General features: G+C 44.7%; 1 protein-coding gene and 1 long non-coding RNA gene across 2 annotated transcripts in view; one reads left to right on the forward strand and one right to left on the reverse strand.

Annotated features, from left to right (window-relative positions):
- The window catches only part of LOC119270129, a 9095-nt gene extending 4380 nt beyond the window's left edge, over positions 1 to 4715 (forward strand). Inside the window, exons 2-4 of the long non-coding RNA XR_005133934.1 lie at positions 703 to 880; positions 2152 to 2288; positions 4394 to 4715. This is a non-coding gene — a long non-coding RNA (uncharacterized LOC119270129). The remainder of the gene's footprint in view (positions 1 to 702; positions 881 to 2151; positions 2289 to 4393) is intronic.
- On the reverse strand, positions 1408 to 21776 carry LOC119270128 (MADS-box transcription factor 51-like). The gene is made up of 5 exons (XM_037552101.1): positions 21438 to 21776; positions 4012 to 4093; positions 3600 to 3649; positions 3420 to 3516; positions 1408 to 1923 (listed from the first exon to the last, which is right to left on the reverse strand). Exons 1-5 carry the CDS (start codon positions 21620 to 21622, stop codon positions 1834 to 1836), a joined length of 504 nt encoding a protein of 167 aa, XP_037407998.1. The 5' UTR covers positions 21623 to 21776; the 3' UTR covers positions 1408 to 1833.
- Positions 21777 to 27102: the final 5326 nt, after the last annotated feature.

The raw sequence follows: 27102 nt of genomic DNA on the forward strand, positions 1-27102 counted from the left end.
CCAGCAGCGGGAGTGCCCGCGGGATCCAGCCGGAGTGGCACGGTGGAGCCTGGCAGGGAGGGGGCCGGAGAGGCGGTTGCCGGCGAGGGAGGGAGAGAGGATGGGAAGGGCCGCGGCGAGGGAGGGAGAGAGGTTGAGGAGGGTCGCGGCGAGGTAGGGAGAGAGGTTGGGGCGGGCCGCGGGAGAGAGGTTGGGGAGGGCGGCGTGGGAGAGAGCACGTGGGTGGGGCCCGGGAGAAAAAGTATACAGAGCCGAGTGGGAGGCTAACGGTGGGCCAATGACATGCAAAATCTTCTCTCTCCGCCCCCAACAGCCCCCCGGTGGTCTGGGTTCGCCCTGAGAGCGCCGGCTGTATTTTTTACCAAATCCGGCGAAAAGTAGGGTTTTGGGGGCGTGGCTGGAACGATTTTTAAGCGCCGGTGTCAAAAAAATGGTCTGGGGGCGTTTCTGGGGGGCTCGGCTCGAGATGGCCTTACTACGCGCCGCGCGCGGCACGGAGAGCGACTCTTTGGCCGCTGGTCTGCTTCCTCTCTCCCCCCGCCATTCCGTTTTGCTGTTGCTGCTTTTGGACTTTCTCCTCCCCTGCCCCTGTTTTGGACGACAGTATCTACGAGTTCTCGCTGCATCGCATGGCTCAATGCGTGTGCTCGAGTTCTTTCTTGCTGCTTTGGCTGATTTATATTACACTATTGCAATGTACAGCGGGGTCAACTAGCAAACATTAGCGACGGCCAGGAGGGAGGAGGACGTTTGTAGCTCCATTGGGCGTGCCGCCGTTGCCGGTGCCGGTGGTGACCGGCACTAGCTAGCTGGAGGCCGGATGGGCGTTCGCGTCGTACGTGGGGGCCTGGCCGTTCATCTGAGGTGCGCCGCGTGTCAGGTGTGTTTCACTCCTGTTCTTCCATTCCATTCCATGATCAACATGCTTTATGTACAGCATTTACATCGATTTAATAAACACTAACATCGAGAGGGCGAGAACAATGGAGTAGCTCAATGGTTGGGTTCGCAGTGGTGCCACCCAGCAACCAGAGTTGGACTCATGTTGGGACAAATATATAATTCTCGCTAAGGAGGCGTCAAAATAAATTGCCATTCCAGTTTTTTTTCCGTCCGCAATTACCTCCTCCTCCGCCACCGATTCCTTCTCTGCTCGCCGCAGCTCCCGTCCCCGTCCACTTCTCAAAGCTGCGCCGATCAAATCTTGGCCACCCCAGAAATGGTACATCAACAGGCCCAGCCCAAAGCCCACATGTACACCAACGATATAGAAGAACAAAGAGAGGCTGCAAATATTCTGTGCATCCACAAAGGCTACTACTCATATATTCTCACTTGTCTCGTAAACAAAACTTATATATTCTCACATAGGCATCGGCACCATGGAATCACAAACAAGCCTGATACTTTGCTTAATGCACACATGAATGTGATTTTTTTTCCCAACCAGGCAATGCCCCTTTTCATTAATTGCTTAACAGAAATACAGACGTCCGTCTCTGCGGTTAGACATGAATATGATCCTCACCAAGTTAACAGGAAACATCTGCATTCCGTTATATAAAGTGCATCTGCATAAACTGATTTCCCATTCAGTTGCTTTCTTTTGAGACAGAGATTATTCCGTTCCAGATAACAGGACTTGTTGACAACAGAATGATAGGTTGGCATAAATATATCACAGAGTCCGGACGAGGCACAAGGCAACCTTTTATTGAATTTGCAACCTTCTGCCTTGAGTCATACAAGCTGCAGCCCTGACAACTCTTCGATACCCAACAACTGGGGAAGAGTTGCATCTGCAGCAGAGCATCCCTTGTACAGAATGCAGGCTCAAGTCCTTCCTCCTTCCAGTCCCCTAGGGCCATTGGAGTTCTGGGCGCTTGCACTCGTGCTTGCGCCGCTATTTAGTTGCGCCAACATCTGCAGAAACAAAGCAAAGCTTGTAAATACTCTTTGTACATGGATTCAGACGGTCTATTTAGATGCTTACATTTTGTCTTGTTTAAATTTATCAACTATATTGCCTTGTAAAATGTCATTGTGTAGATTTAACTCTCCAACCAGGTTCTGTTTCAACACCTAATTTCCTGTTTGCAGGTAACTGACAGGAGATCTATACTGATGTCTCCATTTTGTCTGTCATTTCAGGCAGTCTGCAATACGACCGGCTTACTGATGCTATGGAATAAGCTAGACAATTCGCAGAATAATTGAATAGGAACCCACTTGTCACTGGCCTACTAAAACAAAATTCCTCACAAGGATTTCATTATCTTCGGCACGAGGTCAGATTTCCCTCTGCATACGTGTGTCTGTTGCTTGAAATATATCCACAAGTACAGTTCTAGACACACACACACAAAAGTACAGTTCTACACAATCAAGGGCTGTAGCACACAAACCTTTATGCCCTGTTTGGAATGGATATAGCTTTTGTGTGGGCACCAGTTTGAACTAAATACCTATCAGGATCTTGGTAGGTTGGTAGGGGAATTTGGGAATTGTCCTGACCAGAAAAGGGGAATGGGGATCGAAAGATTGAGGCGGATAAGCTAGGGTTCTAGTACAGGGAAACGTAAAGAAGGTCACATAAGAGTTTATAAAGAACTCGTGTGGTGAATCACAGGTAGTCTCAGTTACAGTTTACTGGAAGGGATTAATACAAGACTGAAATGAATTGAAACAGGGAAAGGTAATTTGCCCAGATGGCTTCTGGCCGTTGGATCTAAAAGTTCCTGACTGTCCGATTAACATAACTCTTTGGAGGTCCAAGAATACGTCTTCTCCTAGATTTGACGCCTTCTCCCCTGTTTCCAGACTGAACTTACTGTAACCTGGCGCTTTGATTCAGACCTGCATAATTTGGGATACTGACAATACCGATGCCCACACATACATCCATTCCAAACAGGTCCTTATGCTGAATTTAGAAAATCTAGTAGTAGCAGTTAACTCCTTCTGAGTTATGATGAAACTATCATAGGCAGTCACATGCATAGTAAAATATCCAGTGAGCTCTTTTTGCTCTGCCTATCATTTACCAACACGTAGGAACTAATATAACACACACATTCAGCCCATTATCTCAGGATGCAAGTACTTGATTGAACTTTTCTATAGTAGAATTGATTATCAAAATGGAAACTACATACCCTACACCAGTAGATAATAAAAATATATACTCAGTAGGAGAAAATATTTCCTTTAAGAAACCGAGAGGAATTAATTATGTCTAGTTAGAGCATCAAGATAGTGATGAAGCACTAAGCTGCTGAATTAGTGAAAGAGGGCCCTTGATGAAAATAGCTGAAAGCAGAGCCATTTTTCTGATGGAGCAAGGGTCTAACAGGAACCAGAGACTTGATGCATTGACACAAAAGTTAATTGCAGGTGTCTACAGAGCCACTGAAGTGTACCTTCTTGGATTTTGTATTCCTCAAAGCATCTGTCAAGAGTTTCTCCAGTTTCTCCAGCTTAGTGGCATCGGAGTCATCAGCATTATTTTGAAGAGACCTGCAGAATTGCACATAACCAGCTTAGGAAAAAACACAGTAAATAACATACCAGGAGAGATTATGAAAGGTCTCAATGGCTACCAGGAAGCGATGTCTTCAAGCCTTGACTGTATGTTTGAAGGATCACCATCCTGGTTCAGAACCAAAATATCATGTCAGAGATATGTAAGTATATAAACAATCATATGATTTGACTACCCTGGATACAAAATGATGTAAGTACAACCTAGTCTTAGGTTATAGAATATAGATGGCTTATTTGGATAAACTAGTAGCTACCAAAAATAATCCATATTTGTATTCATTTTGCTGGTCCTGTGCATAGGCGACATAATCCTTGATTACAAATGCTTCATCATGCTAAGGATATTTCTATGGAAACTTCAGAAATATAGACTGATTGAATCCACACTATAATGCTTGGCAGTTATACAATTTACACCTAAACAAGCTCTAAGATATGCAATAAGAAAAGCTATATAGATTAATTTACATTTTTGTTCCTTGCATCGCCTCCATTCACGTTCATTCCGGGTCCCGCAAATCTCTGATAGCGATCATATGTAGCTTCTATGCTGAAAACAAATGTAGCGCATTAACGTTTGGAAACTCACTGTAATAAAGCTGAAAGACTCTGTTCAAACAAAAATTCTAAGTATTGAGAAGAAACAGTACAATATAATTAATTTCTTTCTCTTTAATAATTTGGTGAATACCTGCATATAGGTTCATCATATCTTTTACCTGTCAAACAAAGTTCACACACTTTTATATTACTTTTCTCCTTATAAAACCATCTACTTTTGGACACTTGTTTAGAAGCTGAGATATATTTAGGCCTTTTTCTTAGCCCGTTTGTTTCCCTTCAAGTGCAGTGCTGTCATAATGAGGACATCAATTCAAGGGACGAGTAAAGCGACGGCGATACCATTGAGATGATGGAGTTGATGAATTTAGGCATGTTTGTTGAGGTTTCATTGAAGTGACATAGTAGAAAGAACTGAATACTGAACGACCTACATCTTTATTTGTGAGAAATAATTAAATGTTTAGTTAGTGACTTTTCAGACGACTCAAAGTAATGTTAGTGTTTTTTCAGACGACTCAAAGTAATGTTAGTGTTTTTTCAGACGACTCAAAATATACTATATATAGGGATTAACGAATATTTGCCAATGAACATTCCGTTTTAGGGTATTTGTCGAGATTATTACAAATATAATAGTCGTTGTTATATTTTTTTGAGTCATATGAAATGTCATGTAGTTCTAGTAGATTTTTTTGTTTACCAATTAAAAAATTCAGTTATGAAAACTAAAAAACAACTATTTCCTGTTGTTTATATTTGAGGTGTTAGCCGATTCAATATTTGACATGACAATTCTCTAAAGGGGGGTTGTAAAGTGGTATGAAATGTTGTAGTAGTAGGGTTAGGTAGACATAGGTGGAGAGTTCACTCCTCCGACTGAATCACCCCTCCATGGGCCCGAGGGCTCTTTGCCTACCCCAAGACGTTGTCTCCTCGGGGTTCTCCAAGGTCTTATCTCAAGAGTTTGGGCCTTTGGGGAAGGTGTATAACGCTACGGCTGCTACCACCGGTTCCTGGTTGTTATGCCTATCGGTATCTAGACTGGACCCACAGACCAAACTAGGCTTTTCTACGCACTTTGTCTTCACTCATGCTCACCCGGGAAGAACTTCTCAGTCGGTCATCCTTCGTCAAATTACCCCAGGCCAGGCATGCTTAATCTAGAGGTTCTTTGGAGATGAGCTTTCAGAAAAGAAGATGCACCTTGTTGATATGCGTAGTCTATCATTCGTATTAAGCGTGGATGTCACATACACCCCCACTCAGAGGAATCGACGTCCTCATCGGCCTAGCAATGACTGTTCTCTTTGGCAAAGTCTATGCGCTCAGTACCAGCACATGTGGCATGTCATGTGCCAGTACCAGCACATGTGGCATGTCATGTGCCATGACAGGCCACACATGCCCGTGTCCCTGAGCCACACACGCTCGTGTAACCGCAAGGGCCGGCTCTGATACCATTTGTAACACCCTGACAACCATCAGTGGTCTTGGTCGTTATGCCAGGTGGGATCTGCAATGGCCCCGCAAGTAGTCTTTCCTGGATACTTTGTCCTCACTCGTGGTCACCCGGGAAGAACTTAGCGGTCGGTCAACCATCCTCAAATTACCCCGTGCCAAGCACGCTTAGTCTGAAGGTTCTTTGGAGATAAGTATCCAAAAAGAAGGTGCACCTTGTTGATATGAGTAGTCTACCATTGGTATTAAGCCAGGATGTCACAAGGTGTTTGACCTAGAGTACAATACCCAACCAGTATAGTTACTTGCCCCTTCAACTACATTTTTTCGAGTTTTAAGCTAGGAACCACTATAAATTCCTTTTGAACAATATTATTATCTTCCTTTTAGATTTAAGAGTGTATCATCTTCACAAGCCCTTGCTCGATATTTTTCTTTTGTTCCATAACATTTGCACCATTCTTCGAGAATCGCTAGAACAACTAGAAAAAACAGGAACCTCAACAAGACCTCCCTCTTATCCACCTAAGAGATAGTTGATCTGGAGAGCTAAGACGGTAAGGATGCCCTTATTTCCATTCTTGACAGAAGAGACCAATAATTTCATGTAGGCCAAGACCACGGAAAAAGTCAATTTGCCTAACAGAAGCATAATCCATACTATAGGGCATTACTTGGTACAATTAACAGAGTTGTGACAAATAGGTTTGTGTCACGAAAAAAGAGCCAACCTTGATTATCGAACTACCGACTCGGTTCATCATGGATTCAGTGCGATGAGCTCAAAGATGGTGATAGGCGATTCAAGCAAAAGGGAGGCATCTATCCTTGTAGTGGGAGGGGTCTCTATACTCCGAGGTGGATCAGGCACAAAAATTAGCTTAGACCTCCACGAAAGCCTCTACATAGCTCGAGAAATAGGCCTACATGATGGCCATTATGTCTAAATGGGTGGTACAAGTATACAACTAAATATGCAGCAGAATATGTTGATATCCTTAAATTTCCTACTTCAGTATGACCCGTTACAAATATTTTATCAAACACAAACACATTTATATCACCACAATGAACATGGAAGCTTCCCTAGGTCTCGAGCCTCGCCTTAATGGAAATAAGTTTTGCACTCCTAAAGCCTTAACAAGAGCACTTCAAAGGTGTAAAAGGGTTGACGCAAGAGCTTGTTCTTGGATGTGCTCGCCCACCATACAAGCAAACTATTGGGTAGCATGGATATGGTTAGCTCATGATAATGATCCTCATCATCATTTGTGCAAATCCTGGATGAATGTGAGCCACAAGAAAACCAAATCCATGCAAAGACACTTTAAGCACTTGAGAAAGGACTCATGAGTGTATTGTCACGGTTGGGAAGCATCATTGCCGTCATGGCCCATGAAGCACCCTATCAAGGGAGTCTTTGAGAACACCCCAAAAGGAGTCGTAAAGGGACACACTATGGGAGTAGTGCTTCCACACTTCAGAGGTCATTGGTGACACTGAATGAATCCTTTTTCTCCACATCTTTCTATAGGAAGGCCTCCTTATTGGTGGCATACCAATGCTTGTCCATAGTTGGACACATGCAAGAGGAAAAGGATGAAGAAACTCTATCTTAAAAGATAAATTCTAGTAGATGAGAAAATACACTAACGGTGCATATAATCTAGCTAAGGAGTTTTGGTGATTAATGGCGAGACAAACAAGGGTACTAATTATTTCATATTAGGTCACTATGCTAAGTGGAAACAAAAATTGGCAACTCCTCATAAAGAAGTTTGCCCAGAGCTCAAATAGTTTGTAATTTTCTAGGATTTTAGTAGATCTAATATTCCACATTGAATCTAAGGACTACCATACAACCAAGAGAGTCACACACATTATAACTAGAATGAACACTTACAAATCTTCAAGCAATCCCTCGTGGTTTAAACACTTACTATCTCATGACAAACACTTTACGCTTTCCTGATACCTTCGGGCTAATCGTTCAAAACCACCTAACATAGTGATTTGTGTGAGTTGTTGACTAAACTAGTTGTTTTCCAAGTTTCTTTTTGAAACTACTTAGTCTTATCCATAGCAGATAGGCTATGTCGTTATTCAGACTTCTCTGTTAGGCATGCTTCCCTTTGAGGTTTTCCCTGTCTAGTAGTTCCAAGCTAGTAAGTTTTGCTCCAACCACAATATAACTTTGGCACATTTGAGCGATGCTTTTTTGGAACCTCCAATTGGGATTTAGCCTTCCACCAAGATGTTTTCAGAGGGTGCTTTGTTAGGTCAAATACCTCCATGCAAGAACTATTCGGTATTTCCAACTGCCTCCTTTATGGCTAGACCATGTTTTTTTAACGTGTGGCACCTCTAAGTTATCTTCATCTGATACCTTCAGCTAGTTGGCTTCCAAAGGTAATTTTGGACCACCTGGCTCTCCATTTAGCAACGGAAGGCCTTTCATTCCTTAATATTTTGTCATTTCTGGTAGTCCAAATATTCCAACATGCAATAAAAATAACCTAGACAGAAAAGGCTTTGCAAACTCCTTCCTGGGCTTGTTAGCAATAGCACACATATCATTTCCACCAGGCCAACAGGCTTGTAGATAATTCTAGATCCTCATACTGAAATTACACATGAAGAAACAAAGATATGTGTCCTCTCTGGCATGTGTTGGGCATAGAATGCAATCCATTACACCAGATATACTCCAAGGCCTTCTTTGCAACATGTCCTTCATATTTAACGTGTCCATTATCATCATCCATGCAAACACTTTGATATTTATGGTGCAACAATTTTTGCAAATCACAATAGGATGGAATTGGAAATATTTGGAGAATGAACCAAATCATAGTACATTTTAGGTGTAAAACCATCATAGTTTCTCCAAGGCAAACATCATTTTTATCTGGTTGCCTATTCAGAGAGGATAGCATCTGCTGAATATCATGCAATTCCTGATAAGCAACATCAGATAGGGGTAGATGAAACAATGATAAAATGTCATCGCATTCCAACACCTCCTTCATAGTGATGTAAGGATCTTTAGCATAAGAGAAAAGCCTCACAGTGATGTAAGGATCTTTAGCATAAGAGAAAAGCCTCTGGAAGCTTTGTTGTAAAGGAATAACAGGCCTGGAGTGCTGCAAGAAATCATTCCAGAAAAGTATTGTGTCACCTTTGTTTACTTTTACCCATGTGACATTCCTGAAACCATCAACCAAGTTGAGAATGTCCTTCCACCAGTAAGAACCACAGGCAAGAATAAAGGCATGGAGGACACGGCAGAATTAAGCAGCTGCAATCGCCACCTTGGTCTAAGAAGGATGAGCTTGCAGTCAACCTCCTCTACATACAATCAACCAAAGGCAGCAACTCCAAAATCCTAGGCCTAGTAGTGCCCACAAAGAGACCTAGATAAGTAAAAGACAGCTTTCCTAGTTGGCAACCAAAAACTCCAGCAAGCCTTGAAGCCTCCTCTTCATTAATATTAATTGGCAGTAATGGAGATTTATGATAATTAACTACGAGGCCAGTAGATTTGGTCAATGTAGCTAGCATTTTCTTCAAAGCAAAAAAGGTGAGAGTCCACAACAGGCAGGATTATAAGTGTGTCATCGACATATTGGATTATGCGAAACTCTTTGTCATGGCATGGTATGGGGAGATGCGGCTCACCCCTTCGAAGCATCATGTTTACGATAGACTGCAATAAACCAGCAGCAAGCACAAAAAGAAGGGGGTAGAGGATCTCATTGCCCGACCCCTCTATGCCATTTAAAATGCCTTCCAGGTGTAGAACTGCACGCACCAGGCAGTTCACCCAAACGCTCAAGCTGGTGGAGAAAGGAGGGCTATGCATTTATACGTCAACACTCCCCCTCACGTGTTGCTCCCTCAAGCCTAAACGTGGACCGAAAGTGGGCTGCAATTTAGTTGCACCAGCCGGGTCTTGAACTCAAGACCACTTGGCTCTGATACCATGCAGAACTGCACGCACCAATCAGTTCAGCCAAAAGCTCAAGCTGATGGAGAAAGGTGGGCTATGCATTTATATGTCAACACCAAGTATACCAATAAGTAGTATTGATGAGGTTTCAGAAGCTAGAAATTCCTTAATCCATGAGATCCACCTGAGATCAAAACCCCGAGCTTGAAGGATTTGGAGGATGGCCTCATGTTTAATTGTGTCAAATGCCTTCTCAAAATCAAGCTTTAATATCACAATGGGTCTCTTAGACTGGTGTAGATATTCCAAAGTCCAGGACAAACTGTCTTAAACAGTTTTAGACATTATAAAACCATACTGATTCTTGTGCATAGTCCATGATGACACCCTAAAGCCTTTAAGTTCTGGAGGAGCCAATAGTTTGTACAAGGCCAGAGATCGCCTACTCCGTGTGGAGACCTACCCCGAGTTAGGCTTGGACCGGGTGTCCATGGTCATGGCGATAGGTGGGCTTAGACCTTGGCGGTTGGAAATCAAGGCCTTTGTGATCTTAGGACTTAATTGGTGTTTGATCCTCCACCAATGTGGGCGTATGATGATTGCACCAATACATCTTCGTGTTTGGAAGCCCTATCTCTTGCCCCCTTTACTTGTTGCAAGTTTTGCTTCCACATTACTCTCTTAGATACATAAACGATCCTACATGTAGCCCAAATGTTATAGCTTGTGTTGCGTGAGCGGAAGTAGGTTCAAATTGAGAAAATGTAAATCTACTAACATGGCAAGGAAAACTTCCCTCCATCAAGTTTTGTACATAATGGCACAATAGAATTATGTCCTTAGGAACTAAGAAGAAATACACCTAAAGAAATCGCCAATGGGCATGGCAGTTGATACACACAAAAAGTGGCTAGGGGGCAACATCTTGTAAGATAGCCTTGAACATCCCCTCATGAGCCAAGGTAGGTCCACATTTTGCAGAAATTAAATTCCTTTTTATATACCTCCAGGCATTTGTTTGTTTGTAAGTCTGAGGGCTAATAGGTAATGTTTGCTTCAGAAAGGAAGCATTGTGCCAATCCATACCCATTAGGACTTGAGTTGGGTTTAGGCCTCATAAACTAGGCCATTTCCACGAGGATAAACCAAGTTCCTCAAAAAATATAATTGAAGTAGCATTACATCAAAAACCATCTCACTCTCCAAGGCCCTCGTAACCTACGGGCTCAGGTTGCCCATTGGCTCCTTTGATTGTTGGTGTGCCCAGACAACCTGGTGAATGTGCACACTAGCATACTAGAGAAGAGGGGGGAGACCATGACCATGGGGGTAGCTGCAACCCAAGGACCTCTTCACCTTATTGTACCATGCGTCATTGTGGATCCCTTGAGCATTGAAGGAGAGGACATCAAAGCACAAGAATTATGACAAAGCAAGTATTATGGCAAAACTAGATGACTTGAGAAGAGGAAGGGCGCCATGATGACATGGGTGGCTACAACTCGGGGGGCTTTGAGGTGGTTTCATCATATATATTGGACGCCACAATCATGAACAACAAAAATGGTTCTAGTGTCAAAGATATGAGGGTATCCAAGATGAAAGGAGTAAGAACACAAAATATGATATGTGACAATGGGTTCTACTTGAGATAGAATCATTTGGTGGAGGGGGTTGGCGTAAGAATGAAGTTTGCCACAAGACACAAGTCAAACTTACAACCTAAATAAAGACATGACTTAAATGACCAAAAGTACACCTTAAACATCACAATGTCTTGTCAAGTTACTGTCTGAAGTTTGGATCGAAGTCTACATTAGATTATAAGAATATATAGACTAGAATTGCTAAGGAAAACCATAACATTTCATCAACACAATATATCCTAACACTGAAATTTCTCCATATAAAAGACTAAAGTTTAGCTTTAAATATGCAGGCTTGGGGACAAAACCCAATAAAAGCTTTATCTTTCCTAATCAATAGGTTCGTATTTTTATGAATGCATAGAAATACATGAAAAAACACTTAATTATATTAACATGAAATTTGGTGAAGGGAGTGAAAATTAGTGCAACACCATATATTCTCTTTTATAAAACAACTAATTCTTCATATATTATTAAAAGTTTACTTTGTGGTCAATATTGAAAAGCATAGATACACTCGGGTGACTCTTTACAAGGTAGAATATATTAAAATTTTGTATGTATCACTAAAGTTATTTTCAACCAAGTAAAAGGAACATCTTACGAAATTAAACTTCAAATATGAAAGGAGTTCACACTGAAGTACTAAAAATTGCAATATTCACTTGAAAAGCTAGTTTACAAAGGAAAATGTTCAAACGAAATCAAGTGTCTATATATGAAAGAATCATGCGAACAAAGAATATTGGTATAACATGATAATTATATATCATTGTAGGCACCATCAAGACGATACAAAGCAAAGTTCCTGTAAATCCTGTTGTTGCAGCAATTTCCACTTGAGAGAATATTTATCGCGTAGAATTTCCTATGACACCTTTTAAAACGAAGTTAGACCGAGAAATGCAAATGAACCATCAAACTTTAGAAATCACATTACCATAAAAATCACCAACCAGCAATCAGATCATTACATGCTATTGTAATACATCTTTGCGCAAGACGTTCCTTTTCAACAATTTCCATAAAAGATTTTGAAACGACTACAAAGTGACATCCAGTCCATAATTGAAGTACTAACAAGGTCAAATAATTTCCGATGCACTCGCCTATTTTCAATTCATAATGTAAAGTTTACTAGCTACAAATTATGTACTAAATTTATAACTCTTACTTTCAAAAAATTCTTCTAAATATACATGTATTTACATGTAGAAAATATTTGTGTTCATTAGACATGCACCAAAACATTTTGCAATATATATTATAGTGTATAAACAATAACTACATGTCACATTTAGGCAAAATTAGTCAAGTATCATAGCATCATCTATCCATTTGCTCAATTGCCAAGCACAAAACTTATAACACCTGCTAGACACAAAGAATAGGCTTAATGTAGACATCTTATAGGTAAACACCACTTTTTATTGAGCTTGCACGAATCTAATTGGATGATAGAATGATCTATCTGCATTGGATATCTAGACAATATCTAAGATGATATGCGACATCATCCTCTCCTTATTAATTACTCGTTACATAGACAAATTTGATATGGAGGCAAAGAAAACAGTGTAAGAGGTGAAACATCATCCTCTTTCCTCATCACCATGCCTATGTAGACAAAAACGTTAATGTGAAAGTCTAAGAGATGGCACCGAATGTAGGGCACTAAGAGAGGCCATATTTTGACACACTCTCCCTAGCCCAAGTCTTTTTCCAATGATAAATATTCCTTATGAAAGTTCACTATGGGGTCTTTCCATGGATATAAGGTCATTTTAGATAATTTATTGACTAGATTTTATTATCATGAGTAATTGGGATAATCGTGTTTGATAGATCTATTGCATTTTATTATTATCAGCACATCGAATTGGCGCAATCAGTATTTAGTCAAGAGGATATGCCTATGTTGTTGGATGGTCAGTGTAACTCGATTGGTTGAAGTCTCGAGAAAAGTGGTCATATTGTCATGTGAAATCTTAATGCATAGTTCTAAAAAAAGAAATCTTAATGCATGTGTAACATTCTTGAGGACTAGTGAGTTCTTCAAATGGATTTGAAATGACCTACAAAGGTTATGATTGTGATTTTATAGAGTAATGTGGTTAGCTTCTTGGGAATCATATGATGGAGAAATGTGGTTAGCTTCTTGTGCACTAATTAATTACTTGAAATGCTTGATTAATGATGTTGACCTGTTCATCCTACATGTTGTTTGTTGGAAATGTTGTATGTATAAGGGTATGCTACTTCGCATGATTGTTATGACAGAAGGACATTATCTATTCACCTAACAATGGGTGTTGACTTTGTGGATACTGATGTTAGAACTTGTATCTATTCACCTAACATACAAGACATTTTCTTTGAGTTTTGGTAGAATTTCATCAGTTCAGACTTTTGGTTGCGTTGGCTAATGCATGAAGCTTAACATAGTATCAAAGCCTAAGGTCCTAGTCAAGTCCTGGCTTTCACAATTTATCCAAGTGGATTCACATAATACGATATAATGTGATACTATGCATAATTTGTTTTTGCAGCATTGATGTGTATGGTATGGCCCATTATGTATGTGATGCATGTGTGTATTTTTCATGACATGCGAGTCATGAGTACCTCACCCAGGCTAAAGCCAATGAGCTATCATTAATTGTGTTAACGCCCTATGTGTCAACTTGTGATGAATCCATTTTTTCTATGTAATTTATTACTATCTGTTAGGGGTAACAACTTGTATTAGTACTTGGAGGCACATTGTACATGGACCATACAGATGGAGATCATCATGGAGAAGTGGAACAATGGTGATGGAGATCACCCCAATAATGTCAGGTGGATTTATTCATGTTACTTTACTCATATGCATGTTATATGGTAGAAGCAGAATGGCCCCTCGCAAAATATTAAGTAAAACGGATGCCCTCCCAATTAAGAACCTATTAGGCAACCCTCTGCTCCTCTGAATTCAAAACTCCACTACTCATTTATCAACTCCCAACTCCACTAGCATATTTTAGAATTTGGAAAAACGTTCGACAATCAAGTCCAACTCCTTACCTGCATTTTTGCTGACGGGACCAAAAAAATTTAAAGTATTGGTATTGTTCAACAACCATTGTTCAACCAAGCTTCACAGTTACTCAACACAATGGAATGTGCACTAGAGTTCGACAGGAAAATAGGCTTGGGTCCTGACCTTGACAGAAGTGTGTATGAAGGCGGTGCCCTGGTGACAGAAAGCTATGCCTTAGTTGTGCTAAGGGTGTGCTCGATTTTATTAACTCTGTCCCAAGGCCTTCAAATCTTCTTTTTCAACATAGTTGACTAAGGGCCAGGTTTGATTCCCTGAGGTCCACCTTAGTCAACCTTGAGTCACACAACTCAATCTTTGAGTTTATCAAGATCATTGGTCGCCATGTCAAGGCTCTTCTTATCGCAACCGATAACGGCCTTCCTGCATCCCCAGACAATGGTGACCCATTCAGCACAGGGATCTTGAGGCAAGAGTATGCATAGTTGGGCATGACCATGAATTTGAGTGTCAGCCGTCCAAGTATGTGGTTGAATGTTGTCTTGAAGTCCATGACCATCGAAGAGCACCTTCTCAGTGAGGAAATTGCGCACAATGGTGAAAGAAATGGACAAGGTAACATGTCTGATAGGTTTGGTAGAAGATCCACAGACTTCATTGGAAGAATTGCCTACCCAGCTTGATTGACAACCTTGGCATTTATTGGCCATCCAGTGCGCAAGTGAAAGTGACGCCAAGTGAAATCCTTCCGTCAATGAGCACATGGGCGAAGATTTAATTAGCTATCACTTGGATGAGACTAAAGGGAAACACCTAGACTGAATTGAGTTTTCGGGGTTGTTCTCTTGATCAAAGATGATGGCGGTGTCCGATCATTTGGTAGCTGCTTTTGGGAAGTCAATGATGGCTAACAACTGCCTTTCGACAACCTTGTATTGCTTTCTAAACACGTAGGAAGCCGAGCCTCCTGAATAATATATGGACCAGAATGTGGTTCAAAAAAAGGGTTGGTGTTGTCTCCTAATTATGTATCCACCTTAGCGATCGCCAACTCTTGGCCTCTTTTTGTAATGATTCACTCCGTTCGAACTACCTCAATGTAGGTGCAAATTTCTTGAGATTATGCTTGTGAGTTTAATGCACGAGGCACCACTTGTCAAAGTCGGCCTAGCCCCATGGCGTGAGTTGGAGAGCTACAATAGGGGTTCTTGGCCGATTGTATTCAAGAGGGGGGAAAGGGGGACGCACCCTCCCACTTCTTAGCTTTTCATGAATGGATGAAGGTCATGTGTTCCCTATCAGCTGATGGAGAACTTCATGATCCGACACCTTATCTAGCCCAAAAAAGATCTCGAGCTACTTGGCCTCTGCGACCTAACGACATTTTTTGGCTTATTAGAGTGCTCCTTATGGATCGATGACACAGACTCCAACGTCACCAGCCCTTCTGATGCGAACGGTCATGGCCGCTTCTTTTAGCCGCTCTTCCCCTTCTTCCTGGTTTTGGCCTTCTTTGCCACGAAAACCATTGGGAGAAAGGGTCATCCGAGCATTAGAAAAATTCAGTAGGAGATTCAAGGTTAATGTTTTTCCTAGATCCAAGGTGTTAATCCCCTCAACGAGCAGTTTCACAGCCATCTCGGGAGCTGGGTTAAAGTCTATTGGAGTCTACCGGTAGCCAGAACATCGTGGAAGCTCATGGTCTTCACCTCCTCCACCTGCGCCCATCCCGTTGCCCGTCCGTGTTGGCACGGGCAGATCGACCGCAGATGAACCAATCGCCGTGATACCCTTCCTCTTGGGAAGTATGATGATGAAGACATTGAAGAAACTGACATGCTGACTGCTAGATCAGGTTCGCGCAACCTCCTCCCCTGCCTGGCACGCCAAAGATGTTGGGGAAACGACGCCTACGGGATCACGTGGATCCCTTCTATGGTTCGGCAGGGAAAGAAGTGTGCACCAAGAGCAGATCCAACGATCAACGCGAGGGATTTTTACCCAGGTCCGGGCCGCTAAGAAGCGTAAAACCCTTGTCCCGCTTTACTGTATTGAGAGTTCTTGAGCTCTGGCTAGCTGCTATGCATGCAAACTGGGCCAGAAAGTCCAAAAGTCCCTCTTTGTATCGCCTTGGTCCTCCTTTTATACCAAGGGGTTACCACAGTGGCGTACAATGCATACAGGAGGTGTAAAGTTGCTACAGTGCACATACTTATCCCTGATGTCTTAGGACAAATGCATTTAATGCGCTGTTTACGTGTCCTTAACTTTCTTGGGGACGGAAAAAGAGCCCGTCCCATCCGTCGCCGCCTCACCCCATCTCGACACACATCCAGGATGACGAGGCTCGCAGGGCCAGGCTGGCAGGCTAGTCGCTGCGCTGGAGCGATGGCAGGGCGGTGGGATATTTGCCGTGTGCGAGTCTTGCCGGGGCCTCGCAGACGTCCCCGGCAAGAATCTTGTCGGGGCCTCGCAAATGTTCCCGGCAAGAATCTTGTCGGGGCCTCGCAAACGTTCACGTCAAGAATCTTGCTGGGAACTTTGCCTTTTGGTCTTCACAAAGATCTGCATGCCACCACGCAGACGCCCCTGGATCTTGGTCTTAACATTGTCGATGGTGTCAGAGCTCTCAACCTCAAGGGGGGTGGTCTTGCCGGGGCTTCGCTTCGCAACCCATCCTGGCAAGAACCTTCCCGGGAGCCCAGCTTGTGGTTTTCTTTGGTCGTCCCGTATTTGCTTCCAGTTGTCCCCGTCAAGCCTTGCCGCGGGTACGGCTGCAGCTGCCCGTGCACAAGTATGGGGTACTAAAGGGCCCAAACTTTAGTACACCGACACATAGCTATTGTCTTTGCAATGGATTAGACTTAGGCATGATAGTTTTTATGTACATGCATTTAATCAATCAATTACTATCTTATGTTGTCTTTGACAAATTTTGTTCTATGCAAAATTATGTTTTGGTTACACTGCACAAAAGAAGATGAGCAGTGACCCTGCAAATTTACCTATTGGAGTAGGTGTTTTATACTTTGTTTTTAGGTGTTTTTTAGTCTGCTTAGCTTTATGTCCTACACAGGAAGGCGGGGTGGCCGCGACTCTCTTAAGATGGAATAATGTTCTCCCTGCCTAGCCCTAGTCCCGGCCGTGCGTCCTCGTCGTCGGAGGGTGTGTGGAGGTGTGTATCTAGTGGATCTCATAGGATTCAGTCAGTGTTTGTCTTCGGTGGATCCGGGTGGACCAGTCTTCGCTCGTCTATGTTTATGTGTCTACTGGTTGTATCCTTCCAATCTATACTTTTGTTTATCGGCGGTGGTTCGTGTTCTGGTGTGCTGGTCCTCTAGAGTCATAGCAGGACGACTTGTTGACTATCTACTACAACTAGGTGCCTTTGCCTTGCTCCAGTGCTTGTAATTGTCACTAGGTGATCTGCGGACATAGTTATAATTATTGTTACTTATTGTGTTCTTTGTACTGTCATGGTGTTTGATGGATGTGAAATTCTTGCTCCTATGCTTTCAGTAGATGTCGGGTCTCGTGGTCAACTTCGACAAGAGTGAAATCATGGTGTTGGGCTACTCGCCTACCGAGTACCAGAGCATTGCTGAACGCCTCAATTGCCAGTTGGGCTCCTTCCCGACGTCATACCTCGGGATACCCATTAGTGACTCCCAGCTTTCCCTGGCGGATCTTCATCCCGCAGTGACTAAGCTCCAACACCGTGTTGAACCTTGGCAGGGCCGTTGGCTGTCCAAGGCGGCCCGGACTATGCTCATCAACTCTTCATTCTCCAGCTTGCTTTTGTACATCATGAGCTTCTATAGCCTCCATGAGGCCCTCCACCACAGGATCGCCAAGTATCAGGCGCATTTCTTCTGGGCTAGCGATGGCGACAAGCAAAAGTGCCATATGGTTCACTGGCCCAGCATCTGCAAGCGTTGTGGCCAAGGCGGGCTCAGGATCATGTCATCCAGACGCATGAACATTGCCTTGCTAACTCGTTGGTTGTTGCGGATTGCGAATGGGGAGGGCGGCCTTTGGCTTGACATCATCCGGAACAAATATCTCCATGGAAAACCACTTGCCTTGTGTTAGCGGACTGGCAGCTTGCAGTTTTGGCAGTCCATCATCTAGTTACTCCCAGTCCTCCGCAACAGGATCTCCATCGCGGCAGGGTCGGGGGAGACTACCCTTTTCTGGTTTGACAAATGGGTTGGGGATCGCCCCCTCGCCGCCCTATTCCCAGACTTGTTCGACATCGCGGTCGAACCTAGGATCTCCATCGAGATGGCCCTTATTGACTTAGGGCGTCTCGCGTTTCAGAGGCCATTTGGGCCCTCGGAACTTGCCGCATAGGAGGAACTCCTCGAGTGCATCAGGTTGCAGTCTCAGGACGTGGATCTACCGAGTGATCACATTTCCTGACATTTGGAGCCCTCGGGTCGGTTATCAACCAAATCCCTTTATCGGGCCATTGCGGTTGCCTTGCCACCACGCCCCTAGTTTAGATCTAGGTGATTAGACTACCTCTGAAGATCCAGATTTTCCTCTGGCAATGGATCCGGGGCCGAGCGCTCTTTGGCGTGGAGGTGCTCAAGCGGAATGGCCCTGGAGATGGGCTCTATCCCTTGTGCAGCACGAAGGACTCGAATCACATCTTCACATGTGTGTCGGCACAATTCCTTTGGAGTTGCTTCCGCGAAATGGTTGGTGGACGTTGGTACCACAACAACTTCCTCGACTTCTTTGAGGAAATCCAGGCCTTCCCGCAACGTGTCCGCCACATTAGGTGGCTGGGAATCAGGGTTATCGCCTGGACGCTTTGGACCGTCCGTAATAAACTTGTGATCCAACGTGTTCCTATTCGACATGCTATCGATGCAGTTTTCGAAATGTGTGGCTATTTGAAGCTCTGGCAGCCGCTTAGCTGCCCTTAGGATCGAGACGTCATCAACATCATCATTGTTGATCTTCGCGTGATGGAACTCCGCTTGGCGCCGCCGCACCCTCCTCCACCCCCTGAGCCGGATTAGCCCTTCGTGGCTTGTGTGTTGCCGCCTTTCTTTTCGTTTTTTATTAAGGGCTTATTGAGTTGTGCCCTCAGCAGAATCTTTTAGCACTCTATTTGTCTGCTATCTTTGCGTGCGTGTGCGATGTTAACATTTGTTGGATCTTGTGGCTCTCGTAGTTTGCTTTATATATAAAGCGGGGTGAAAGCCTCTTTCGGTAATGTTTGATGGATAGACTAACTTTATGAAAAAGAAGTGTTTTAAAGAGTGGGTACGAATGTGCATACGCATCTCGTTATCCACTTATCCTCGGTGTTTATAAATAAATAAAGAAGTAAAAAAGTTGCGTGCATACTTCCAGTATAACGATTTTCATGTGTTAAACGCCGCAAATGCCGCCACAGCGAACCTCCTCCCAGTGGTCCTCCCCTCTCCGCTCGACCCCACAGTGAATGTCAGTTCGCATCGGATCCAGGGACTCGAATGCTCATAGCAGTTCGCATCAGATCCAGGACTCGATCACTCACGCCGGTGCCTTCGATCCAACAACTGGATCACTCACGCCGGCGCTCCAACAAATCAAGCCGGTGCCTTTGATCCAGTGATTGGATCACTCACGCCAGCGCTCCAACAGATCGGGTGGATGCCTTCGATCCATCGCTCGCGCCCGCGCTCCAACTGATCGATCAGGCCGGTGCCTTCGGTCCTAGCGGGCTCTGTGCTGTGGCTCGGGCCAAGTCAAAGGATGTGCCCCCGCATGGTCTGGTCGCAGCCTGCCCACCAGATCTGATGGCGGCCAGGTTCTACTGGCTGTTGGCGTCCAGATCGGACCAGAAGATGTCCGCTACGGCTGGATCTTCATCGTGAAGGATGCCGTGAAGCCGTTGTTGGTGCGTCTAGCGTGAAATTGGTGATGTTGCGGGATGCAGCCGGAAGGCCCTTTCGTGGTTTTGGCGGCTCTTGCTCTGGCCAATTTGCTTCGACGGTGAGATGCAATCTACAAATGACAACTTGACGCAGAGGGTATGATTGTGCAGTGGTGCCAAGCCCCAACATTGCTCTGAGATTGTGGAAAAGTGGTGGCGACAACAGATGATTGACTCCGAGTTGATGGTGCTTCTTGAGTACCTGGTCTCGAGCTCCGGGATGAAAACCCTAGGTCTGACCATGGTTGGTTATGACTGGCAATGACGATGTCTTCCGTCGTTACCTTGTTGAAGGCATTGCTTGGATATGCTCGGACCCGTTCTTCTGGGTGAAAAACTTAGAATTTGACCTTTGGTGGTTGGATCCGGTGACGATGATGCTTGTGCGGCATTTCCTTTCTAAAGGCGTTGCTGTTGAAGAACCTCGTTGTCTTCGTGGTGTCAAGAGATAGTTGGTGCGGATATGGTCGCTCTTGTAGTTTGTCGATCGCAGTTGTTCGCTTTGGTGTCATTTTCTTTTTTCTAACTTAGGCAAAGCTTTAGTCTTGTATGACTTTGCTACTCGCCTTTGTGTTTTTGTGTGTGTGCATTCTATCTATACAGAAGTCGGGTGTGTGCTCATTGTGTTTTGTATCCACTTGATGCTTCATTTTGAGTTAATAGAATCCGCCCTTCATCGGAAAAAAATGTGTTAAACTCAACAGTATAGGCCTGACGTTAACTTCCGGTGCTTCCACTGTCGGCATCTGGCGATGGGAAATTCGTCACCGGTCAAAGAGGACGCACAAACAAAAATCGTAATCACCAGGCGGGCAGCATGTGTTGGTTGACCATGCAGGAGCCAACAAAAGGCAACAGGCTCAAGTGTCCTAGGCGGAAGAATACGAGCGCACGGTCCACGCCATTAGAGAAGTTTTTTTTTTTGCGAGGACGCCATTAGAGAAGCTTCCCCGGCGCAGTGCAATACTACGCTTTTCCCTCGAACGAAGCAAAACGCCATCTCAAAAGCAGAGCACATGCCCCTGCTCACGCTCATGCAAGGTGGTGGTACCAATACTAGCAGTGCACAGATAAAAAAGCCAAGATGCTAGGCAGGTTCGTGCAAGGTGGAAAGCCTGCCGGGGATTGTCTCAAGCATATGGCGTGCGCCCCGCAGAGCAGCCGTCTGCAACCGTTAAGCTAAGGGGAAATCGTAGAAAATCGACCGAGCGCACGCCGCGGTCCGCGGATTCTACCAGGCGAATCCAGAGTACTGGCTTTGAAGAGCAGGTAAAAAAAAAGTGCGCGGCGGCGAGCGTGCACCTGGAGGAGGAGTACTCGTAGAGCTTTCCGGCGGGGGAGAAGACGAGCAGCGCGACATCGGCGTCGCAGAGGAGCGAGAGCTCGAAGGCCTTCTTGAAGAGCCCCGAGCGGCGCTTGGAGAAGCACACCTGCCGGTTGGTCCGGTCCTCGATCCGCCGCAGCTCCACACGCCCGCGCCGCGCCATCTTCCGCCGGGAAAGCAGTCTCCTCCTCCTCCGGCGCCGCTCGCCTCTCTCTTTTCTCGCTTCCTGGTTGGTAGGGGTCGGGGAGTGTGGCGGTCGCGGGGCGGGCAGAGAGGGGAACTCCGGCTCGGGCCACCGTGGGGGAGAGGAGGCGTGAGAGGGACGGGTCGTGGGGTGACGTGGGTTCCATGTGTTGACGGATTGCTGTACACCTCAGACGGGGCTCTCTCGTGGTCCCTTATCTTGGGCTCCCAAGCAGCTGCCTGTCCCCCATTCGGAATCGAGAACGTCGGTATCCCCTGGGCTTTTCTGCTGCGCGCACACAGCCAAGTCGTATTAACATGAACCGACTGATTATTTTTCGGCAATGACATGACTGACGGATAAAAAACCAATACTTTACATGGGGCCACTGGCAACAATATTTTTCGGCAATGACATGACTGGACTAACGATACTTTATGTAAATTTATCCTAATTAAAATTGCATGATACTGCTTGGTGTCCAACAGAGAGAATCCAAGAGACGCTGTTTTGCTTATAAAATTCAGTGATCCAGAGCGCAGCGCACCGTGACCATGAGCCAGGCAACCTTAGTAAATTCCAGATTGGGAATGCGGGGGATGAACCTGGCCCTTTCAATTTCAAACGAACAGGGACGGGCGCGCGTCACAATTCGACTGCTGCTGCACGACCGCTTCCACCTATCCTTATCCACCCGGGCTCCACGCTGGAAAAGAACGGGCCGAGCCAGGTTGGAATGTGTGGACGCGGAGCGCTCCAGCTAGGAATCCCACGCGCTCGATCGAAAAATATCTGCCTGCTCGGGCTGCCGACATATCTGCGCGGGCCATGGGCACTTAGCCGAAACTAGTTAAATTTTGCGAGGATAAGGATACCCTGGAGGGCAAGGGCTGCTGTGCGTCGCGTGGTCCTCAGCCTCACCTGCTTTCCTTTTGTTTCTGCTACTACTACTGGGTCCCGGCGCAGGCAAGTACTCCCTCCGTTCTAAAATATTTGTCTTTTTAGTTATTTCAAATGGCTACCACATACAGATGTATATAGACATATTTTAGAATGTAGATTCACTCATTTTGTTCAGTATGTAGTCACTTGCTGAAATCTCTAGAAAGACAAATATTTAGGAACAGAGAGAGTATTAGAAAATAGATACCTCAAAGAAAAAGTATATAAAAAATATAAATACTTAAACGCGCAGCTGCGCTATCTGAGCGTTGCGAGCGCACACGTGTAATCTGTCTGATGCATGCATGTGCTGATGCTTTGACTATTTAACACAACAGTCAACAATTCGTGGCAGTGTGTGGGGACTGTGCTAGCGTGCATGTGGATAGCCACCGCCGATGCACATGCATGTGCTAACTTTTCACCGTTGGTTTCCCCGCGATGTGCTATTCAAAAGTAGATCCCATTTGAATATGTTTTGATGATTTTTTAAAAGTAACTTTCATGCTATATGAGGCAACTTTAGTGCTAAAAATCTGCAACTTTGATACTCCCTCCATTCCACAATGTAGTGCTTCCTCTATCCACGTGTTTCAATTTTGACCGTAAATTTAACTATCGAGACCGATTGCGGCGGGAGTAAAAATTATATCAGTGAATTCGTATTCGACAGAAGTTTTCAATTATATAATTTTTTCTTCCGCCGCAATTGGTCTCGTTGGTTAAATTTATGGTCAAAGTTGGACCTCGGGAAGCGCGAACGCACTATATTTTGGAATGGAGGGAGTATTAAAGAAATTGCATTGTGTGTATAAGTGAATTCACCTAGTAGCCTCCTAATTAGTTGTGTGCACTCATGTAATAGGTGGTTATCATGGTCCAGAAACTAAGTTGTAGATTGTTTAGTTGCCTACCATACTGTGAAAGTTGCTTACCATAGAGTGGAAACTTCTCTAACATGGCTTCAGAAACCAAGTTGCCTAAGTCGCTAGAAGTTGGCTATGAGTGATCCACAATTGCCTACAATACCATGGAAGTTGTCCATAAGGGACCTAAGTTGCCTACAATGTCAAAAGGTTTTTATGGGATCTAAGTCATCTATCATGATTTCAAAATTTAAAACTATGTGGGGATGGATGTGAAGGAAATATGCCCTAGAGGCAATAGTGAAGTTGTTATTTATATTTTCTTATATCATGATAAATGTTTATTGTTCATGCTAGAATTGTATTAACCGAAAACTTAGTACATGTGTGAATACATAGACAAACAGAGTGTCACTAGTTTGCCTCTACTTAACTAGCTCGTTGAATCAATGATGGTTATGTTTCCTAACTATAGACATGAGTCGTCATTTGATTAACGGGATCACATCATTAGAGAATGATGTGATTGACTTGACCCATTCCGTTAGCTTAGCACGATGATCGTTTAGTTTGTTGCTATTGCTTTCTTCATGACTTATACATGTTCCTATGACTATGAGATTATGCAACTCCCGAGTATCGGAGGAACACTTTGTGTGCTACCAAACATCACAACGTAACTGGGTGATTATAAAGGTGCTCTACAGGTGTCTCCGATGGTACTTGTTGAGTTGGCATAGATCGATATTAGGATTTGTCACTCCGATTGTTGGAGAGTTATCTCTGGGCCCTCTCGGTAATACACATCACTATAAGCCTTGCAAGCATTGTGACTAATGAGTTAGTTGCGAGATGATGTATTATGGAATGAGTAAAGAGACTTGCCGGTAATGAGATTGAATTAGGTATGAGGATACCGACGATCGAATCTCGGGCAAGTAACATACCGATGACAAAGGGAACAACGTATGTTGTTATGTGGTTTGACCGATAAAGATCTTCGTAGAATATGTAGGAACCAATACGAGCATCCAGGTTCTGCTATTGGTTATTGACCGGAGACGAGACTCGGTCATGTCTACATAGTTCTCGAACCCGTAGGGTCCGCACGCTTAAAGTTCGGTGACGATCGGTATTATGAGTTTATGTGTTTTGATGTACCGAAGGTAGTTCGGAGTCCCGGATGTGATCACGGACATGACAAGGAGTCTCGAAATGGTCGAGACATAAAGATTGATATATTGGACAGCTATATTCGGACATGGGAAGTGTTCCGGATGGTTTCGGAGAAAACCGGAGTGCTGGAGGGGTTACCGGAACCCCCGGGGAAGTATTGGGCCTTAGTGGGCCTGAGGGGAGAGAGAGGGCTGCAGCCCAGGAGGTGGCGTGTCCCCTCCCATGAGGAGTCCAAATTGGACTAGGGGAGGGGGTGCCCCCTCTTTCCCTCTCCCTCTCCCTCTCCCTCTCTTTCCTTCCCCCTTTCCCCTTCCTAGTAGGACTAGGAAAGGATGAATCCTGCTCCTACTAGGAGGAGGATTCCTCCTCTCCTTGGGGCGCACCAAGGACGGCCGGCCTCCCCCTTTCTCCTTTATATATGGGGGCGGGGAGGGGGGGGGCACCCAAAGACACACAAGTTGATTGTTCCAAGCCGTGCGCGGTGCCCCCCTCCACCATAATCCACCTCGATCATATCGTAGCGGTGCTTAGGTGAAGCCCTATGTTGGTAGCAACATCATCACCATCATCACGCCGTCGTGCTGAAGGAACTCTCCCGTGAAGCTCTGCTGGATCGGAGTTCGTGGGACGTCATTGAGCTGAACGTGTTCTGAACTCGGAGGTGCCGTGCGTTCGGTACTTGGATCGGTCAGATCATGAAGACGTACAACTAAATCAACCGCGTTCTCATAACGCTTCCACTTACGGTCTACGAGGGTACCTGGACAATACTCTCCCCTCTTGTTGCTATGCATCACCATGATCTTGCATGTGCGTAGGGAAATTTTGAAATTACTACGTTCCCCAACAGTGGCATCCGAGCCAGGTTTATGCGTAGAAGTTTTATGCACGAGTAGAACACAAAGGAGTTGTGGGCGTAGGTGAAAGAACATGCGGTGCCCCCATGTTTGGTTTTGGTAATTGATGACAATCTCTATGGACTAATGGTTGCCTTGAGTTATATTTGAAGGTTTTGTCTATAGGCTTTTCTTGGAGTACATGTGTTGGTTTCAAGGAGAGTTTGTGTCGAGCAAGGTGCTATTCAAGGAATTATCCAAAGATTGGTCATTTGAGAGTTGAGCTTATTGCAAGCATGTCCTGAAGAAGAAGATTGTGTGATCATTCATGTTTACCTTCAAGACATCATCCAAACGAAGAGAGTTGGAAAGATTCAAGGTTGATCAAGACTAAGTCAAGAGTGAATCAAGTTGATCAACTCACAAAGCGTAGAAGATGTATCGAGAGGGATCAAGTGATCCCATGGTTTGGTAAGCATTGTCCATTGTGCTTTGTGTACTAACCCATGGTCTATGTGAGAGTTCTACGTGGGGTTAGGTACGTGTTCATGGGCTTGTGTCAAGAGGAAGATATCACTCAACCCATGGAGAGGATGACATCAAGTGGTGATCGTCATCAAGATTGCCGTGTGCAAGTTCAAGTGGATCATCGCGAAGAGATCAAGTGCTTGAAGCTTGCCGGCCATTGTGGTGACAATGGACTTGTGAAGATGTGCCGAAGAGTGGCTCACCCATAGTGGACTATGGGGGAGCAATCATCTAGTCTTCATCGTGCCAACGCAATCAAGTAAGGTGGTCCAACTTGAGGGAGTCAAGATCGTCATCATCTAGCTCAAGTGGACCATGTGCAAGGCAAAGGTTTGCTCTTGATAGGTTTTCTATTTTACCGGTCTCATGGTGGTAGTTTGGAGACCGGGTTATAGGATCGTTTGTCGTACTATCAAGGGGGGCTCTCAAGTTGGTAGCTTGATCGTATCGTTAGTAGAGAGCTCAAACCATTGCATCCTTGCATCATCTTTCTTGGTTCTTGTTTGGTTCTCTTTGTGAGTCTTAGAGCTTATGGTCATCTTGATGACAAGTTTGAGTTCATCGAAAACGGAGTTCGCATGCATCTTCTATGATGTTTTTGATGTTGGAGGTTTTGCCGATTCTTCTCGGTTGGAGGTTTCACTCCTCTTTTTGTTAGGCATACCTCCCCTGCCTCCGCTATTTTGATGCTACTCGTCGTCTTGTTTCCAACAAGCTTGAGTTTGCTCAATTTGGAGCTCATATGCAGAAGTTATGGCAGTTCTTGTTTTCTTGAGTGTGGTTTTGTCAGGGTCCCAGCGGTAGTACCGTGGTACCCAGCGGTAGTACCGCTGAGGGGTCACAAGCAGCAGTACCGCTCCGCAGCGGTAGTACCGGCGGTGACTCCGCAGCAGTACTACCGCTGGCTTACCAGGTCCCTACCGCGTCACTTCGAGGGGTCTTTTTCTGTGTCGGATTGTGCGGTACCTCGCTGCGGCAGTAGTGCGGTAGTACCGCTCCTTAGTGGTAGTACCGCCCTTCCTCCGCGGTAGTACCGCCCGGTTCCCTCTTTCCCTTTACCCTTCGTTCTGTGCGGCAGTACCGCCGAAGGGAGCGGTAGTACCGCTTAACC

This window comes from Triticum dicoccoides, chromosome 3A (assembly GCF_002162155.2).
Source record: "Triticum dicoccoides isolate Atlit2015 ecotype Zavitan chromosome 3A, WEW_v2.0, whole genome shotgun sequence".
Classification (NCBI taxonomy): Eukaryota; Viridiplantae; Streptophyta; class Magnoliopsida; order Poales; family Poaceae; genus Triticum; species Triticum dicoccoides.

What these genes read in the sequence shown, in the direction of transcription:
- LOC119270128 (XM_037552101.1), bottom strand. Translation starts at nt 21,622, where the DNA reads ATGGCGCGGCGCGGGCGTGTGGAGCTGCGGCGGATCGAGGACCGGACC. An exon ending in TACGAGTACTCCTCCTCCAG is followed by an intron (nt 4,094 to 21,437) that starts GTGCACGCTCGC and finishes ATTTGTTTTCAG; the next exon opens with CATAGAAGCTACATATGATC. An exon ending in GGAATACAAAATCCAAGAAG is followed by an intron (nt 1,924 to 3,419) that starts GTACACTTCAGT and finishes TTGTTTCTGCAG; the next exon opens with ATGTTGGCGCAACTAAATAG.